Source organism: Chinchilla lanigera, unplaced genomic scaffold (assembly GCF_000276665.1).
Source record: "Chinchilla lanigera isolate Chin_1 unplaced genomic scaffold, ChiLan1.0 scaffold00070, whole genome shotgun sequence".
NCBI classification, from domain to species: Eukaryota; Metazoa; Chordata; class Mammalia; order Rodentia; family Chinchillidae; genus Chinchilla; species Chinchilla lanigera.
Genome location: NW_004955471.1, coordinates 2,936,611 through 2,956,316, shown reverse-complemented (window position 1 = coordinate 2,956,316; position 19,706 = coordinate 2,936,611). Strand labels below are relative to the sequence as shown.

The following is a 19,706-nucleotide window of genomic DNA, read 5'->3' as shown; positions in this document are numbered from 1 at the left end:
ACCATAAAAAATACATGGAAAAGGGCTAGGAGATGGTCTATTGGCAGTCCCATGGTTTGGTCCCCAGTGAGCGATAAAGGGAGAGAGGGAGAAAGGCAGAGAGCAAGAAAGGCAGAGAGCAAGAGAGTGGCAGCAAGAGCGAAAGGCAGGCAGGCAGGCAGACAGATGCAGAGACAAAGAGATTAAGCAAACCAAATCCTCCCCTCTTAAGTATCTCCAATACAAAACTTTTATTTTTGTACCTGTCTGATAAAAGAAACATGAAAAATTGATGACTTTTTAATTTATGCCTTAAAAGTAAAAGATATAAAACAAAACCAGCAATCTAAGAATATACATGGCATTTTAATTTTCTAGAAAACCAATTATATTAATGGTAATATATTCTATCCTGTGATAAACAGAATGTTATAGTTCAGTAAACCTTGTTAATATCTTAAATTTTACAAAACCAGATCTTCAAATTTTACAAAAAATGTAGATAACACTTAGACAAGTATCAATCTGCACAGATTTTCTGGAGGTTAATCTGGCAAGATACTAAGAACTGTTGCAAGTTTGAAATTCTGTAACCTAGAAATTTCTCCTCAAACATTTAAAATCAAAATCAAAGATGCACACATACAAAAATATTAAACATATGCACAAGCAAAGAGTACCACCGGGGTTAAAGTTTACTTAATATTGATAAAAAGTTGTATTCTTCAAGAAGCTACAACAACTGTAAATGTTCATGGACCCAGTAACAAAGCTTCAAAGTATATGACTCAAAAGCTAATAAATTGCAAGGGAGAAACAGATTAATCCACAACTAAAATCACAGATTTAAATAAAACATGTGGACAAAAAACTTTGTAAGCATACAGAAGATTTGAACAAAACTATCAACCGATTTCATCTAAGTTACATGTCCTTCACCAACAGCACACTCCACCCCAGAGCATCAGAACCACCATTCTCAGAGTATACTGACCATTTGTTTTCCAAGATGAACCTTATTCTGGCTCATAAAGTAAATCTAAGTTAAAAAGGGTCCAAGTCATTTCTTGATAAAAATTAAAAACCAGTAACATTAAGATCACTAAATACCCACAAATAAAGGGAAATTAGAAAGGACTTAAAACTAAAAAAAATGCAAATACAACATCAGATTCTGAGAATCAGGATAAAGCAGAGTTAGGAGAAATTTTATAATGCTTGACACCTATATTAAAAAGAAAGAAAAAATCTCAAACCAATAACTTTACTTTGAAGGTAGAGCTAGGGGGAAAAGTAAATGAAACTCAAAGTAAACTGAAGAAGATCAGAACAGAAGTCAATAAATAAAGATATAAAGGAAAGCAATTAAAAAAATAGTTCTTTGAGATGATCAGTAGAACTAGTAAATCTAGCTAGAGTGATTAGGAAATCAAGGAGAAAACACAAATGACCAATGTCAAAAATACAAAAGGTTACTGCAGATTTTAAACATATTAAAGAAAGCATACCCTTCAAAAGCCCAGCTAGCAGAACAGAAGACTATAGACTTAACAGACGTATTAAAGGGAACAGAAACAATCCTACACCTATAAATTCAATAAGCAAAATGAACAAATGTCTTAAAAGAGACTCACAAAGAAATAGGCAACATAAGTAGCCTGGTGTCTGCTGCCGAAATTGAGTTTGGAATTAAAAATCTAGCCTATAAGAAAACTCTGGGTCCAGATGACATGGCTGGGACATTCTACCAAACAAGGACGAAAGGACATCAATTCTACACATATTTTTCCAAAATGAAGAGGAGATACTTTATAACTCATACTGTGTGGTAATTATTACATTAATACTAAAATTAAAGACATTACAAGAAAATGATAACCAATATGACAAATAAACACAGATGCAACTAGTGTAAATACAATGTTAATAAATAATTCAACAAGATACATAACAGATCATGACTAAGTTGGCTTTATCACAGGAATGTGACATCAGGATAGCATTTTTTCAAAATGCTATTTGCCTTAATAAACTAAAACAGCCAGGCATGGTGGCGCACGCCTATAATCCCAGCACTCAGGAGGCTGAGGCAGGAGGATGGTTCCAAGTTCCAGGTCAGCTTTGGCTACAAAGTGAGCTCAAGGTGAGCCTGAACTGCATAGTGAGACCCTGTCTCAAAAAGAACAAAAAAAAAAAAGCAATAAACTAAAACAAAAGAAAACCATGTCATCACCAAAACAAATAATGTGGGAAAAAAATCCTTCCCACAAATGATACTAGAACAACTGGATATTCACATGCAAAAAAGATCTAGAATCCAGACATCTTATTCAAAAATGGACTTAAAACATATCATAAATCTAAGTAGGAAACCTAAAACTATAAAATGTCTAGAAGAAATTTAAAAAGCTTTTGCTACCTTATGTTAAGATTTCTTGATATGTAGGATAGAGTAAATAAAATGTGACAAGTTAGTCTTCATCAAAATCAAAAACTTCTCTTTAAAAACACTATTATTTCTATCATTTTGTCTTGAGGTCATGTATCATTTTTGTTGTTTTTGTGTTGTTTTGATTTTGTCTTCATTGTTGTTTTGCTAGTTTTTTAATTTTTAAAATAAAAAAAGTTAAACAACAAAAAAAAAACCACTATTAAGAGAGTGAACAGGTAAGCTACATACTGAAATAAACATTTGCACAGCACATATCCAAAAAGGACTTGCACCTAAAATACTGAAGTACAATATCTTGCAAAATGCAGTAAACCAACCATATATTTTTTTAATTGGACTTAAAACAGGGGTGAAAATGTAGCCCACTGGCAGAGTATTTCCCTATGATGCACGAGGCCTTAGGTTCAGTTCCCAGCACCACAAAAAAATTAATTAAAACTTGGGCAAAATACACAGATATTTCACCCAAAAACATGAATAGATGGCAAATGAACCCATGTAAAAGTGTTAAACATTAATACTGACTACAAAGTTCACATCAAAAGGATAATCAGGTACCAATACATATCTATTAGAATGGCTGAAATGACTGACTACATCAAGAGTTGATAAAGATTCACAAAAGTGGACCCTACTACACCTTTGGTGGGAATACAAAGAAGTACATCGGAATTTGAAAAAACAAAAACAAATCTTTGTCAGTGTTCCAAAAGTTAAGCACACATCTACCAGATGATCCAGATATTCCAATCCCAAGATTTAGCTAAAAGAAATAAAAGCCAATGCCCATTTAAAGATTTATCCACAAATGTTACAGTAGTTTTATGTGCAATAACCAAAAAGCTATAAATAGCTCTACTATTTTAATCCCTTAGCTACCAACAGGCTAAGGGATTAAAAAAAATGGTGCACCTATACAATGGACCATTAGCTTTGTAGGTTGAATGAACAATGAGAATATGCTGAGATAGGTGAATGTCTAATTAATTAGTAATTAAGTGAAAGAATCTAAAATTTCTTAATGTAAACTCTATTTGCACACATAGAATTATAAGGAATGTAAATTAATACATAATGACAGAAAGCATGTCAACAGTTACCTACAGATGAGGCTATGAGAAGGGAGGGGTGCAAAGTAAGCATTTCTAAGGATAAGAGGAAACTAGGGGAGGGATGCCTATTTTCCTGTCTTCATTATGGCTGTAGTTTCTCAGATGTGTAAATAAAATAAGCTCATCAAAGCATATTTACATATATATATATATGATTATACTCCAATTACACTTCAATAAAGCTGTCTAAAAAACAAAAATAAATGGAAAAGTATACTTACAAGTGCTTTACCTGTTAGGGACCACAAATTCACAATGGTTAATATTGCACACTTCCCTGAGGGATAAATGGAGGCTTGAGATTATCAGTATCACCTTTTGAGATTTACCATGAAGTCTTTAGGGATGGGCCATCCTCTCCCACCCACTAAAACTGAACTGAGACTACTAAGATTAAAAACCACTCCAGGGTAAGATCCTTCTTAGCATAAGATCATCTCCACCCTCTTGAGTCATCCCAGGCTTATCTACTGCCCAATGTATCACTGACCTCTGGGTCTTCCGCTAGCCCTCCTATCATGGTCCACGCCCAATAAATAGTGGCTGGTTTAAAGTGTCTTTGTCTCTGTCCATCCTGAGGCACTGACCTCCCAGCCCCACTTCATGCATTAGTAAATTTTCCTCGGTTTCTTATATCATCCTGTCACAGTACCCCTTATACAGGCAGTAGGGTATCTTGGCCAGGCCCCCAATATTATGCACAGCTTCTGGTACTACAGTATAACAAACACATATACCAATGATGACAACCATATACAAACTTAGGGCATGAGTGAAGAATTAGCTTTTTCCTTTGCTTTCCCTCCTCTTGCACATTTAAAGAAAAACATCAACAAGTACATCCAAAAGCAGGACAAAGAAAGGCAAAAAAAGAAGTCAAGGGTTTTTATCCTAAAGAATGGAAAAGCACGGGGGCTGGGGATTTAGCTCAGCGGCAAAGCGCCTGCCTGGCAAGCGCAAGGTCGTGAGCTCGGTTCCCGGTACCAGAGAAAAACCAAAAAAAAAAAAAAGAATGGAAAAGCAGAAAGTAGCAAAGACAGAAACCAGCCACTGGCAAAGAAGGAGCATTACAGAGTGCTGACTCGAACACAGCAAAAATGAGAATGCTTAGAAAAACCATCCAGGGCACTTCTTCTCCAATAAAAATGAATGTGTGTCTAAATATCATCTACACGCAATGCAGCCTAAGAAATAAATACCATTAATGTTAGGGAAGCAGTAATAAAAATGAGAAGTTGCCCATAAAAAATTTATTATCTTGAGTCGCCACATCTCTCAGCCTCCCACCCAACGTGTTTTTAAGCCACCTCTCTTTGCCACGGTTGGGAACTGTTAGGGGTATAAATTGTAATATTTGCCTAAGCTGGCATCTCCTTCCACCAAATATCCCATTCCAATTTCCAGACTTTAAAGACGTTTCCTCTAGGTAAAATCATTCTACTAGAGATACAATCACAGAGCTCATTTGTTGCCTCACAGTGGGAAACTGTTGTGATGAACACATTGTGGGACATCAAAATCATGGTCTGCACAGATGCAAATCCTTCAGAGGACTGCTGCTCAGGGATCTACAACACTAGGAAGAAAGCCTTGAGTCGGTATAAGAAAAAGGGAGACACCACTCATACGTCTGGTGCACATCTTTTTCCTTCCAAAACCCTGCAAGTTTTGCCTCCTGTTTTAGTTTGGTGTTTTAAAGGTTTGACTATTTCCAGCATTCCCCTCCAGCCTCCCATACAATATACAGAGACTGGGTTATTTGCAGTGAAATAATTCAAGAGCAAGAGTGTTTCTGGTGAGAAACACCGTATTTCAGCTCTGCGCCCTGGTGCTGTGGGTGATGAGGTGGGATCCCCACCCTGGTAGGCCAGCTGCCTCCCCTCCACACCCTGACCATCACACACCACCACTACCTCTCAAACTGAAAGAAATACATTTACTTTAGCCCTAACTGTAGAGGTAGATTAAAAACTCAGTTTTCTCCCACTTGGTCCATCAAAAGAAAAAGTGTCACAAAATCCTAATTACTGCATTTTCAGTTGCTAAAAATAGCACAAAGGAGACAGCAACCTAACTTTCCAATCTCCCAAGGCATCTGCCATCTTACGATGATCACTTCCTCAGTCAGGCAGTGTGTGTGTATATTGTTGGGGTGAAGTTATACAATAACAGCGTCTCATAATGTCGTTCTGTAGGCAATGTTTGCTTCAGCGGCATTCAATAGGATGAAGCAATGTAATGAGAGGAAAAGCAACACCAAACCAGGGGCAGTAAGCCACTAGCTTCAGAGAATATCAAGATCCGAAGAAAAGAAATTACATGTACTGAATAAAATGATGCTCTAGCTTATTAAGCTAATTCCTCCCACAAGGGAAAAGAGAAGAATGTTTAGAAGGTGGGAAAAAACACCTACTTACTACAAAGAACTGGACATTTACCCTTAGTTTTCTACCTGAAACTGAATCAACTTAATCAACTCCTTTACTCGTACTAGGTGTGAGTTTGGCAGACAGTGCAATGGATCTGAGGGCAACCTGCTAACAAGGTAGAATTTGCTCCTAGCCAAGTTAACATAGGCAACTCACTGAATTTTTATATTCTCCATCATGCTTTCCTTCCTCCATTGATATGACCTTTCTCAATTTCAGTGCTGCTGACATTCTGGATTAAGTCATTCTTTAGGGGGAAGAACAGGCTATCTTTTTACTTCTTTTTGTTTTGTTTTGTTTTGTTTTTTCTCCGGTACCGGGAACCGAACTCACGACCTTGCGCTTACCAGGCAGGCGCTTTGGCCGCTGAGCTAAATCCCCAGCCCTTCTTTTTACTTCTTGTAGGATGTCTGGTAACCCACTTCTGCTTTCCACACATCAGACGCTAGTAGTGCCCTCTCCAGCAAGTGCGATAACCAAAAGCATCTGCAGACACTGTCAAAAATCCCCTAGGTGGCAAAGTCATCCTTACTTGGGAGACAGCATTCTAATATTCCAACAGTAGGTATGGCCCAGTTACAGGGCATACTGCAGTGAATGGGTCATGCAGAACACTGACCAGAACAGGACTGACGAGAGTCATCTTAATTCTCATCTAAACCAAGGTGGTTATCAGTGGCAATCCTGCTGGTACTAAGGGCATAGACTTAGCCTTCATTTTGTCCCTTTACCAACTAAGGATAACAGTAATTCACTTAATGACTTAAGAAAAAAAAAATGTGCCATAGCTAAAAGCATCTCTGAAGTACTCAAAAACAGGTAATACATGAACCCACGGACAAATGTTAATCACAAAGTAAGATGATCTGACAACACGGACCACTTGAGAGCATACAAAAGCAAGAATACAGCTCTACTATAATGGATTCTTGAAATCAATCAATCAATTAGTCGTGAGCTGAATCTAGCAGACTACAGATGTAAGTATGTGCAGGAACTATGGTGGCTAGAGATACATGTTAAATGACACCATGAGGACATAATCTGCTCTATCTAAGAAGCAGAAAATTCTGTTTTTAAAAAAGACCGCACGACTGAATCAGTAGCTCAGTGGTAAGGTATCTGCCAAGCATGTGTAAACGTGTGAGGTGCTGGGTTTAATAACCAGCAGTTAAAAATCTACGTTCATCAACAAATCAATGCCAGTGATGAGGGAGGGGGAAGAATTGTACAGATGAAAAGAAACTAAATGCACACACCATGTGAAATGTCAACACTGTTTAAATCTTGTGGTATTTAAACTAAATGCAAAAAGACTTTTAAAAAATCAGTAAAAATAACATGAATTGAGTAGTGGAAGATATTAACTTTCTTGGGTATAATAATTATATTCTGGTAGCGTTTTTGAAGTCTTGTATCTTTTTTGAGATACACACTCAAGGGTTAATGGGTGCAGTAATATGATGTCTTAGAAAGTCTTTAAAGTATTATAAAAAATCAGTGGCAGGATATTGATCACTGAAGAAAGGGAATGATGGTGTTATGGGAAGTCTTTGTATCAGTCTCACTGGTCTATATTTGAAGTTTTTGCTTATTTTTTAAAATAATAAGTAACATAAGTGATTCTAATGTGCTCACTGGAACTCAAGTAATTTTTATATGAAAAACCACTGTCGGTACAGTTAGAATAACTGACCTTGGGGGCCCAACCATTTTTTTTGCCATATAAAAATCAAAGTCCTCAAGAGAACCACAGCAAGGAGTTACAGTGTGACTCTTGTTTTTCAGTCTTTTATTCACTTCTTTTCATATTCTCTCTACTTCATCAAACTCCAAACCATTGATTACTAAATTCTTTTCTTTCTTAAGGAAAGGGTAGTAACTCATTAAAATGACTGAGCTCTTTTCTAACTCCAGTCCTATCTGTTTACATAAATAATAAATGGTCAACTTAAATGTACCTCAAAACATTATCAAATAAACCTCTTCATAAGTAGCTTTGTATTTAAGTGTTATAAACATCTTGTTCAAATCAATTAAGTTCCAACTAGAAAAATCATCTGCATCTTAAAATACAAATAAAAGATTCAGGGAATTCAACAAACAGCATCTATCACTGGTTCATAGAATTTAATTCATAAAACTTCCATCTATAATAGAAATCTATTTTAAGACCCAAATCTATTCCAATTGTGCTCTGTTGCAATTTACTTGACAATTAATGTTCATCTACTACTTACCTCAGTTTCTGGAACACTGTTAAATACCTCATCAATTTTCTTCTTTTTAGTAAGATTTAACTTAACTACTGGTGTTTATGTACAGAATGGGTGATCTGTTTTAGGTCACCTGTCCAACAAAAGAGGACCTTACCTCAAATACTGTTTCAGGGCACTTGTTATGGTCTTCACTTCCCAGTCTACAGAATTCTCTAGGTCTAGCTCACTGCAAGTTTTTACATCTAGTGAACAAACAAAAAAGAAAAACTCATTAAAACCTGGAGCACTCAAAGGCCCTCTTGACAAACTCATAAAGCTTCCATTTTTAAATTGTCATCCACAAATTAGTGCTATAGTTCCCTACAAAAATATATACACAATTTATAATACTATAAGCCATGTTCTATCTCTAGACATTTCTAGCACTTGAGAAAACTGTAGTAGAGATCAAAGCAAAAGGCTAGAGGTTTGCACTAGAAGTAAAGAAGAATCAGAATATAGCATTTCAACATCCTTCCGCTGCATTTATTCATGAACAGCTAATGTTACCAACAGCATCGCGTTAGAGGTATTACTCAGAAGCTGTGGCGTAGGCATGGGACATTTTCAGGTGGATGAGCAGTTTAATTTGCTTTGGGTGGCACTATTACTATCACATGGCATTATGTATTACAGTGTAACCAGAGGATGGACCCATGAACATCAAAACAACTATAGAATGGCAACAGATCAGTGGGGGAAAGGATAATAAAGTGGGTCCCACATTTCATTGTTTGTATCCATTATACTATTTCTCTGTAGAACAACATATGACCAACCAAAACAGAGAAAAATAATGACACACACTTAAAGTCATTTATGGTTTAACCTGATTAAAACGTTACAACAATACATGTTTTCAGGAATGAAAACATCACATCACGCCATTAATATGTATAATTTTTATATTTTTCTGTGTCAGTTAAAAATCAATTTTAAACAAAAGCCACCTAAACTAGGGAGAGGGTTCCTTTATGAGGAATCTTTCACACTGGTATGACAGTGTACACACTCATCCAGGAAAGTTATTGGACACTTCTGCATAACACCACTGACAGTCACTCTACACTGAGCTAGTTTTCTCATCCTAAAAGTATTAAAGATGTGCTGCTTCTAAATGCCATTTAAAACAGTAATTTTTAGAAAAAAATTCTTATGTGGTACAAAAGAAATGGAGGTGGGGTGGGGACAAAGAACAGTGAGAGTCAACCTGAGTTGAAAGGAAAAGAAAGCATGGTGTGAGAGACAAACTCCCTGAATACAGTGGTGTCTTCGATTCCCACACCTCTGGTCAGTACACTCAGCATTCCTGGAAGCAGGAGGAGCACAACATGGGCATCCCACCCACTTCAATGCCTGGGCCAGCCTGGGCCAGCAGGCTGCCCCAAGCAAGGGTGTCCCAAACCTGTCTCAACTTCTAACCCTCATCTCCACGACTGACATCATGTAAGTGCTCTCACAGAACTACTGTGAGAATCAAAGCAAGTCAAGAACATACACACATTTTCATGAACTGTTAAATGCAGTAGGTTACTGACACAGCTGTATCACTAAAAAGATAATAAGCCTCCGGCAGCAGACCCTTCCCCAAGGAAGTAGGTGGTAAATGAGTTATAAAGAACAGCATTGAGCCAACAATACAAACTTTCCTAGTTTTCTACATCCCTACTCTGTAAAGGAAGAAAGACAAAATTCATGGAAGAAAACCTTCTCCCTCACCCTTGAACAATGTCTCAACCACAACCCCAAAAAACTAGCTGTTGTAGTTTTAGTTTCTTCCCCTCTCCCTTACACTGTAGTTGTCTATATAAAGAAGAAAAAACATCTTGTTAGTGCTTCCTTTCTAAAAGCACTAAAAAATAAAGGCTTGTCAAAATGGGACCATCACATGAAGTTGCTCGTGCTCCCTGAAAAGTCTGAGGCTTGGCCAGGATAAAGAATGGATGACAACTCAATGTTAGACTCAAACTTCTTGAACACAAAACAGGAAGTGATGGTTACTTCACTGATATAACATCGTACAGATGAAGACAATTACTCAAAGGTCTGGAGTTTTTTTTTTAAACACTTCAACATTTCTTGATTACAGCAACTGACAGCAATATGCAATAAACTACAACAATGGCAATTGACACTGATTACATTTTGATCAGTTCCTACAATTCAGAACTCATTTGTTACTGAGCTTGTCAGACAAGCCACAGATACATTCAAGAAATCAAATTAAGCACCCTGATTAAAGATGCAATCCTTTATAACTAGCACTAAATAATTCTGTTCTAAAGGCTTTGCCAACCAATTACTTCTGTAACTGAATATTCTGTCTCTCATTAAATCAATTATTTAAATCTCATTTTAACATACAAGTCAGATAACATTTTCAATCAACTTGCTACCAGCAAATCACCATTTTAAAATCCAAGAGGCTTCTAAAGGAAATCTTTTATTTCCAACTGTCTACCAAATTATCATTCTATATTTTGAGAATTGTATTCTTTTCATGGAAAAATAAGCCATCCTTCTAAATTCATGGAATAAAAAACAGCTGTCATATCAGAAGCTGATGACTTCACAGTGTCTATATTATTAATCCTCTGTTAGATTTTTACTGTTTTCAAGTAATTCAACCATCCCCAGTACTCCTTAACAACTGGTGGATGCATTGGGACTAGGTAGAATTTGTTAATAACTTACTTGGGGTTCCAACATAAAAATATGTTTGGAGTGTTCACTGAGATTATATGTTCTACCACAAATAAGGGGAAGTTTTTGCTTCCTTTCTGAAGAAAAAAAATCCTGTGAATAGTTAAAATCTAAACTAATAGGAACAAAGAGTTTTTGACTTTTTATTCGGGTGAATGTTTTGTGCTTGCATCACCCTTGGTCATTTCTTCCAAACTTGAATATGCAGAGCAACCTAAATGCAAAATGCAATCTTATGCAGCAGCTAACAACCTATGCAGCATGGACTCATTTGAGGCCAACTGTAAAGTACCTCAAGAAGCACAATGACTGGGTGAGTTTTGAAAAGTATGCTTTATAGTCAAAATTCATAATTTTTTCAGCTATGTTAGTTCACTTTGGCCCCAAATCCAAATGACTAATCATCCTACAAGGAAAATAAACATGGTAATGTTTTAAAAACAAAAACCTAAATTATTTTTCTTATTTTCTATGGTTCAGTGTCTAAAAACATGTGGCCAGCTTTGCAAGTAAGATTTAGAAATAATCACCAAATCCACCGGACCACATGAATTACTACTTCATTTTCTCACCTGCGCTGGCTTCATTCCACAGTGGGAAAGAAAGAACACGCTCCTAAGGTAATTCTAACTCAAATCAGTTCTCGTCTACCACTACCGTTAGCTGTCTTATACTCTCACCTCACTTACTAAAAAGGCATGACTGCCTCAGAGGCATTTTACCCCTTCTTTCTCTCTGCCTTCTTCAACTATTCCATGTTTCAACTCACTGAGTGGGGCTTTGGGCTGCTGTTCTTCTTGTTGTTTTCAGAAACTTAAGCAAAGCTCAGAGGCTGGTGGAATTGCAGAACGTTGTCCTGGGCTCCCAGCATGAAGGAAATGCGTTAGGCCAACAACTCCCAGCACCCAGGAGGAAAATACCAGCCCACTCCTTCAACTGGCCTGAGACAGCTTTAAGGAGTTCTCTACTGAGACAAATTTTCCCAGTCAATGGCTATCACTGTCTCATGCTGGTGTGAGAGAGATGACGAGGAAGGAGGAGGGGGAGGAGGAAGGAGAACTTGAGGAGGAACAGGCAATGGACAGGAGGAGGAGCTGGAGGAAAGAGAGTCTGAAGGGAAGGAGCTGGGAGAAAAGAGAATAACGGAGAGAAACATTTTTCCTTATTTTAGCCTTAAATGTGAAAGAGAAAATAAACCACAGAAAGAAGACAAGTAACAAGAATATGCAGAAGATTCAAGCATGCATTCTTTCTTTAGAAAACCCCACCAAGTTTTACATGTGAGTATTTAAGGAACACTTAAAACACTTTACACAGAAAATGCAAAACATTTGATGTAAAAATAGGAATCATTTTTAAAAACTAAAGTAAATAGCTCTCAAGAGCTAAAGCAAATCAAGGAAGCACTCCTCGAAAAATGCGATGGCTTGGAACTTTTTCTCAGACACTTAAAAAATCAGATTAGTTTTCATTTTTGTAAAGAAAAACAGCACAAACAAAATGGGCTTGGATAAATTCAGATTTGAAATAAACATGTTACTTTCAGGAATAATAGAAGGTGCTGATTGGTTAAAAAAAAATTAAAAATTTGGTAAGTCCACTCATTTTGTTTCGGTTTGGTTATTTTTCTTCTTCAGAGTAACAACATAGAGAGGTGAGGAAAGTTGGAGCTATCTATGGGATCCCATAAACATCAATTTTCAAAACTCTAAAACACTTTTTTGGAAGAGGTCTTAACTTATGTCCATTTACCCATGTTTATAGCAGCACAATTGGTTATAGCTAAATCTTGGAAACAACCCAAATGCCCATCCACTGAGGAATGGATAAAAAAGATGTGTTATTTTTATACAATGGAGTATTACTCAGCTATAAAAAAGATAATCTCGAGGCTTTTGTAGGTAAATGGATACAACTAGAGACCATACTCATAAGTGAAATAAATCGGATCCACATGTACAAACATCATATTGTCTCCCTGGTGTAGGAACCTGAAAGAATAACCCAAACTCAATACGTACAATAGATGGAATACGTACAATATACGTACAATAGAAAGGAATTGCTCAAAGGAAGGAACAACTGGGATGAGGGAAAGAAGAAAAAAGAAAGAAGGCAGGCAAAATATAAATGTATATATGAATAGCTGAGATAACTATATTGCTGATGTCTGACGGTATATTAAAAGGAACAGTCAATGCTTAAAATTTTTAGGTTCTGATCAAGTTTGCATGCTTATATCTGGTAATCTGAGCAACTAATTTGAAGGTAACAATGGGCAATGGGATTACCATGGTGAATTCCCACCATCTTGTCTAGTGAAACTCTGTATTATCTCTAATGTTTTATTTAATAATTATTTTCTTATTCTCTGTAACGCTTTGAACAATCTTTCATTCTTACATCTGGTAATCTGAACAACGTAGCTGAGAACAGCGATATGTAATATAACAACCACTGTTAATTCGTATTATTTTGTCTTGAAACCTTGTATCACTTTAAATGTTCTTGCTTTGGTTTGTTTACGTTTGTGATACTGGTATGCTGCTACTGTGTTTTGTTTTGTTTTGTTTGTTTGTTTCTCATTTATTATGCTCTTTAAATATCAAAAGAAAAAAAGACTTAATGAAGTTGAAAAGAAATAGGTTAAGGAAATCTTAAGCTGATTAGGAAACTGAATACATCTATTTTTTCAAGAGTAAGGTTTGTGTTGGTAACAAAGTAACATGAAAACAGCATTAATGCAAATGCAAAGTTTTTTATCAATAATGTTGAATTCATAGTAGGGATTATTTATAGATTAATAAAAACAAATTTATACTGTACAGCCCTCTTAAATGAATTGTTTAGTCAGGAAATAACAAGTCAGGATCTTTCTCCCAGGTCAATTCTCGAACTTCCTCTGTTTGCGGACTATTACTGAAAACATAGCATTTCTCCTGCCAGCAAGTGGAATGAGGCTGTGACACACTTGTACCCTGGACCTCTCTATTCTGATGCTTATGGAAAGTAATGACAGTTTTTCAGGTCATGAATTTTTGGAGGGGCTATTTAAAAACATCTTATAAGGTAAGAACTGTCTTGTGACATGTCGCAGGAGGTCATAAATTTTTGGAGGAGTTATTTAAAAACATCTCATAAGCTAAGAACTGTCTTGTGACATGTCCCAGGAGCAGGAGAACCTATCACCTGCCTGCATCTGACAATGTCCTGCATGTAGGATTTTATGAGATTAAGAACAAATTTTAAGACAGCTTAGCACATTAGAATGACTGCAGAAGCACCCTTGTTCAAACTTTCTCTGAACGTGAACAAGAAGGTGACAGAGAATAATGTCATCCTTATGGCAAATTTATCACCAAAATGTACCTTTCAGGCCAAATCTCCCATTCTGATACCAACAGAGTTTTCCAGTTCTAATCACTGTAACACTGTATTGGAAACGAGAGAGTGTTTCTAATTTTAAAATTAAGTAAAAACAGATGCTGTAGTCCCATTAAACTCTTCCAGCTGCTACTGAACCCCTGGCAACCTGAGTCTATTTAATTTGGAGCCCACTAATGGTAAAAAGGAAAATATGTCTGCCAGAATCGCACACCCAACTCAACTCAGAGAGGCAGAAAATAAAAACAGCTCATGAAAGCGAACATATTCTAACAAGGCTCTCCAAATGATGACGGGCAATTTTTTCCTGTAGTTAATCACAAAAAAGGTTGGTGCTTATGAAGTCCTTAATTCAAATACAGCCAAACAAGCAAGTGCTACCCATAACGTGTAGGTGGACTTCGTTCACCTTAGTTTATGCTTTCTAGAAATGAGTCTTTGCTACAAAGCTTTAAGATAGAGACAGGTTTAAAAGCATTCATGGCATACCTGAGGGCACTGTTACTACTGATTAATTAAAGTGAGAGAGTGAATAAATTAATAAGGAGCAAGGTCAGGATGACAGAATGGTTTGCTAAGCCTCCAGCCTGATGAGCCATCATCACTCCAAGAGGCAGCAGGCTTTGGGGCTGCGGAGAAGTGGTGTGTCTTACAGGTGGCACTGAACTGACAATAGTGTGTAATGGAAAAGTGCTTTGTCATTCACATAACATCTGGGGTAATGAAATGAATTCACTTTCTGGCTTCCTCAGTCTGCGATGCCAAAGAACACTGTGTTATCAGCACAGATGGAGCAGGCATGGTTCTGGAGAAGCGCCTGGTGCGAACTACAAACACGCCACTGTGCATACCAATGAATCCCCGAGACTCAGACCCTTGCTGTCAAATGACAGTTCTGGAAGCTCCGTAAGAATGAGCGAATCCCAGTGGTCTTGTCCAACCACATGTACCGTCAAGATTCTGGACAGGCGACTTGGAAGCTGTGCAAATCACAGAGCCCTGACTGCCACTTTGCTGTGGGAAGCAAGCAGTGGGAGAGATGTGCCCAGGAAGCAGCCCATGAGCCTCATGCTTTTTTTCCTTTATCTCTTAATAAACGACAAAGGAGATCACCTAAACTGATGCAAATACTAATCTAAGTCAACGGTCTCTGCTCAGGAGACAGTTCATCTAAGCAGAAGAATGGATTCACCAGTATGAGACACATTACTATGACATATTAAGGTGTGAAATCAATGAACATAAACAAATCATGGAAAAATGATTAGAAAAGAGGCATACCCATCAACATACTCAGAAGTCTCTGGACCTTTGAACTCACCCCCACAACTCTGTATAATCCTTGGTCATTTATACCTATTGGAAGAGACACAATGTTAGCAAAACACAAGACTATGGTATTTCAAAAGCTGTCATCACTAAATAGTTGCATCCGAATCTTTGCTAACTCACATTAGCAGCATTCCTGTTGAAGATAAAAATAACACTTGACAAAAACAATGTTTACCAACTTGTTTTACCAGCTTCGTATTCATGAGTTGTGGTTGGAAAATAAGCTCAGAAAACAATGTTCGTTGTGGACAAAAATGTAATGAATCAAAGTCAAGCACTGTGAATACATTAAAATGCCTCCCAGTGCAATTTGTAAAGATCCAGTAAAACACGTGGATTTTTGTTTCTTTACTTGTTTACATTTTTCTTGGAAAGTTTTATTTTAACCTTTTAAAGATAATATGGTGATTAGTACATAGAAAGCAATCATTGCTTGGATGATTCCTGAAGACCTGGAAATTCAGTCAAAAATAAAGCAGAATTGAACTATTAAAAAAAAATCATCATATGCTCTGCCCAAGTGTGAATCACCACCCACTTTACAGCAAAATAAACCAACTCAATGCATCCTCTCTCTGTGGGGATCTAAACATCAGGTGTCCTTGAGCTGAACAGTCAGAGGCAAGAAAAGCCACTGTCCAATATAACTTAGGATACTGAACAGCTGCCCTTATTTGGATTCTGATCAGAGCAAACCTACTATAAATGACAATTTTGAAGCAAGAGTGAAACTCTGAGGAGCACTGAGCTTATGCAATGAAAATGTCCACTTAGGGCTGTACCCTGGAATAGGTAGAAGTAACCAATCTTAGATTTGCTTTGACGGGTAGAAAGGCATGGACGATGCAACTGTGATCAAAGCTACACAACTGCTGAGTCTCCGTGATGAGAATGCAGGAGCTCACTTAGTCCATCTCCGTACTGATTTATACATGAAAACTCCCATCCTCCTCCTCCTCCCTGCCCCTCTACCTCCTCTCTTTCTAGCCTAACATGAATTTCTGCACTATAAACTTGTTAAATAAGAACACAACAAGTTGGAAACTCCCATGTCCAAAGCTTCCACAACAAAAAGACCATAGAGTTTGCAAAGGAGTTGAACGTTCTTTCCACCTCCTTGCCTGGGGTAAGAAAAGAATACTTGACCAAGCCAAAGGCAATGATGGCAAGGGAACTTTTCAGAGCTTTCAGTGATACACACAGCCTGCTGAGGTTCACCACCAGTGGTGTAAGGACTGTGTTTGAGTCTAGCTCACCACACTTAATTAAAAGCAAATTCAGGAAGCCTCTCTGAGTCTGAGTGCTACATGTCACATGAAGGCAGCCTCCTACGCCTTATGCTATGCTGGGAGGGAAACAAAATGATTCCAGCACATGTTCTGTAAATTACAATGGCCTGTACATGCTCAAACTTTCATCACTCCTTGCTAAAATCAGCGTTTTCTTTTGCTCCTTTTTCTCTTTTATTGATTCACCCTTATTCATCTGTTAAGCTTCTCAAATGTCCTCTTTTTCCTTTGGTTACAGGCCAAATTCTGACTTCCCAAATCTGTATGTTCAAGTCCCCGACCCCCTGGCACCTCAGAATGTGACTGTATTTCAAGATAAGGTCTTTTTAGAAGGTAATTAATTTAATACAAGGTCATCAGGGTGTTCCCCAGTCAAATTTAACTGGTGTCCTTAAAAGGAGAGGACACTTAGACAGGGACAGTGACAGAAAGAAGACCAAAGGACACAGGAAGCAGACAAATCAAGGAGAAAAGCCTCAAAAGAAATCAGCCCTGCCAAAAGCTTTACAGTGGACTTCTAGAACCCCACAGGTACCTTGTTACGGCAGCTTAGAAAGCTGATACACACAGCTTTCTCAGTGATCTCACTTCAGCTCAGAGGAGGCAGAGAGCGAAGGCCCCTGGCCCAGCACGAGTCTGCTCAGAATGCTGAAGAATCCAGCAGCAGACATTTCCAGGCCCCAAGACAGGTGCAAAGGGCAGCACAGCCCTGGCGGCAGTTGGTAAAAAAGACAAGCAAATTGCCAAAAAACAAAAACAGAACACTCCCGCCCGCTACAGGAGAATAGCCCGAGCCTCTTTCCGGAGCCAGAGAGCATGCCCACTTTGTTTAAAACGCCAGGGAATTTGCTCAATACAACTCTATTTAACAAGTTTGACCTCAGTGCCAGAAGCCAAAAGAGCAAGTCATATGCTGCAGTCAAATGTGTGCCTCTGTGAAAGGTGCTTCTAGTGTGCGGAGAGATGAAATAAGAATGTTACTTCAGCAATAATAATCACGCTATGCCGGGAATTACTATCAGATAATTGATCAAGTTCAAATTCATCAACCTGAGAGAAGTAAAGTTAATTGCTAATGCATGATGAAAGGTGCACGGTGGAAGTAAAGCTGCTCAACAGTTTTTCTTTTTTTTATTGAAATTTAAATAAATTTCCTACAAAAGCTGCTTGGAAATGGCACGTAAAATAATTAAGTCCTGTAGAATTTTTGTTTCTTATTATGCTGTTCTTAAAGGCTCTGGACTACAAAATAAGAACTGGAACATATATCATATCGAGGAGCACATTGTGTTCATACAGAAACGTAGTAGTCAACTTGTAACTGAACTGAGCCAGTGGCGGTGCTGGGTGTGGGAGGCCCACCTAAGGTTTGTTGCCAGTGGCATAAAAGAGAACTGGACAAGAAGAGAAGCTGTTAGGGAGTTTCTGGAGCTGTCAGTTCTCTTGGAGGAGACTGTCATGCTGGCTTTCCTGATGAACTTGGCTGTTATCATCGTCAAAGGAGCTTGGGACCTAGCTGCCACTGAGAAGGGCTTCAGTTACCTTGGGGAGATCTGGTCCTTACTCTGAGCATCACTTCCTGGCTCCAGAGGGGAGGACAGTGCACTGTTCAATGTCCTGGAAAAGCTTGTCACACCGGTGTTCCTGCTATGGACTCAGCTGTTCTCACCATCAGAGGAGTCAGGACCTCATTGTCGCTGAGGTACAATGGGTACAATGGCTGTGGTACTTTTCCAGGGAGCCCTGTCTTTACTTTGTTGCTTCCTGGCTCCAGTGCAGATCCCTCAGCCTGCTGGCACACAGCCTTCATTCCATAGGCACAGACTTTCTAGCTTCTATCACTGACCTTTGGGCCTTCCCAGTTTAGATCCATGAAACAGACTTGTGCGAGACATTGTCAAGGGCTCTTGGCCTCCAGCTGGACTCATGGGGGGTGCTGTTCTGGGCTCTAGGTCTTCAACTGGACTCATCGGGACACTGCCACAGGATCCAAGCCCTTGGCTGGATTGTTCTGGTCTTTAGTGTGTGGATAGATTTCCTGCACTCTCTTTGTATACGACCCCTTGGATGACTATTATAAAATAATTCTGTAAGTCATACGTCCTGTATTGTTCCCCTTGCAAAATCCAAAACTACAACAAAAACTATCAAATACAGTGAAGAATACAAACCCACCAACACACCAAGTCAGACTAGTGGGTTCAGCAGGCCCTTTCCAGCTTGTCCAAACATCCCTCTTTCAGCCAATCACTATTTCTAGTGAAATTAGCTTTGACTTTTTCCCTCTCACGTCCCAAATTCAAGGGGTCAATGTCCACTTTTTCTTTAAAAGCCACAGACTAACCTCTGCCTCCTCAATGCAGCCTTGAACTTTAGGCTCATACAGTAAGGAATCCCTGCCAAGAAACACACACACCACCACCATCCATTCCCAGTGCCATCTTCTCTTTATTTCCTGTCTTTTTATTGTTCACATCACTTTCACTATCTGCGGTCCCCCACAATCCCATTCTAAAAGTGAAGGACAAGTCAGACGAGGTTACCTTCCCCAGCCTAAAAAGCACATCAGGCTAAAACACACACGCACCAACAGTGGGCGCCACCTCACCTACTTATTCTTTCCAGAGTATTCACCTTAGAGAAGTCCGCTGTTGCCCTCAACCAACCAAGCTCACACCCTCCTTCATGACTACATTCAGGAGGAAGTCTCCCCCAGCTGGGACATTCTACCCCTTATTTTCATAAGTTTACTTCATCTGCCATATATA

General features: G+C 38.3%; 1 protein-coding gene across 1 annotated transcript in view; it reads right to left on the bottom strand.

Annotated features, from left to right (window-relative positions):
* The window catches only part of Arhgap10 (Rho GTPase activating protein 10), a 295,503-nt gene that overhangs the window by 96,249 nt on the left and 179,548 nt on the right, over window positions 1-19,706 (bottom strand). The window contains exons 16-17 of the mRNA XM_013522864.1: window positions 15,599-15,673; window positions 8,346-8,433 (exon numbers count right to left, since the gene is read on the bottom strand). Of these exons, the coding sequence (XP_013378318.1) occupies window positions 8,346-8,433; window positions 15,599-15,673 (163 nt within the window). The remainder of the gene's footprint in view (window positions 1-8,345; window positions 8,434-15,598; window positions 15,674-19,706) is intronic.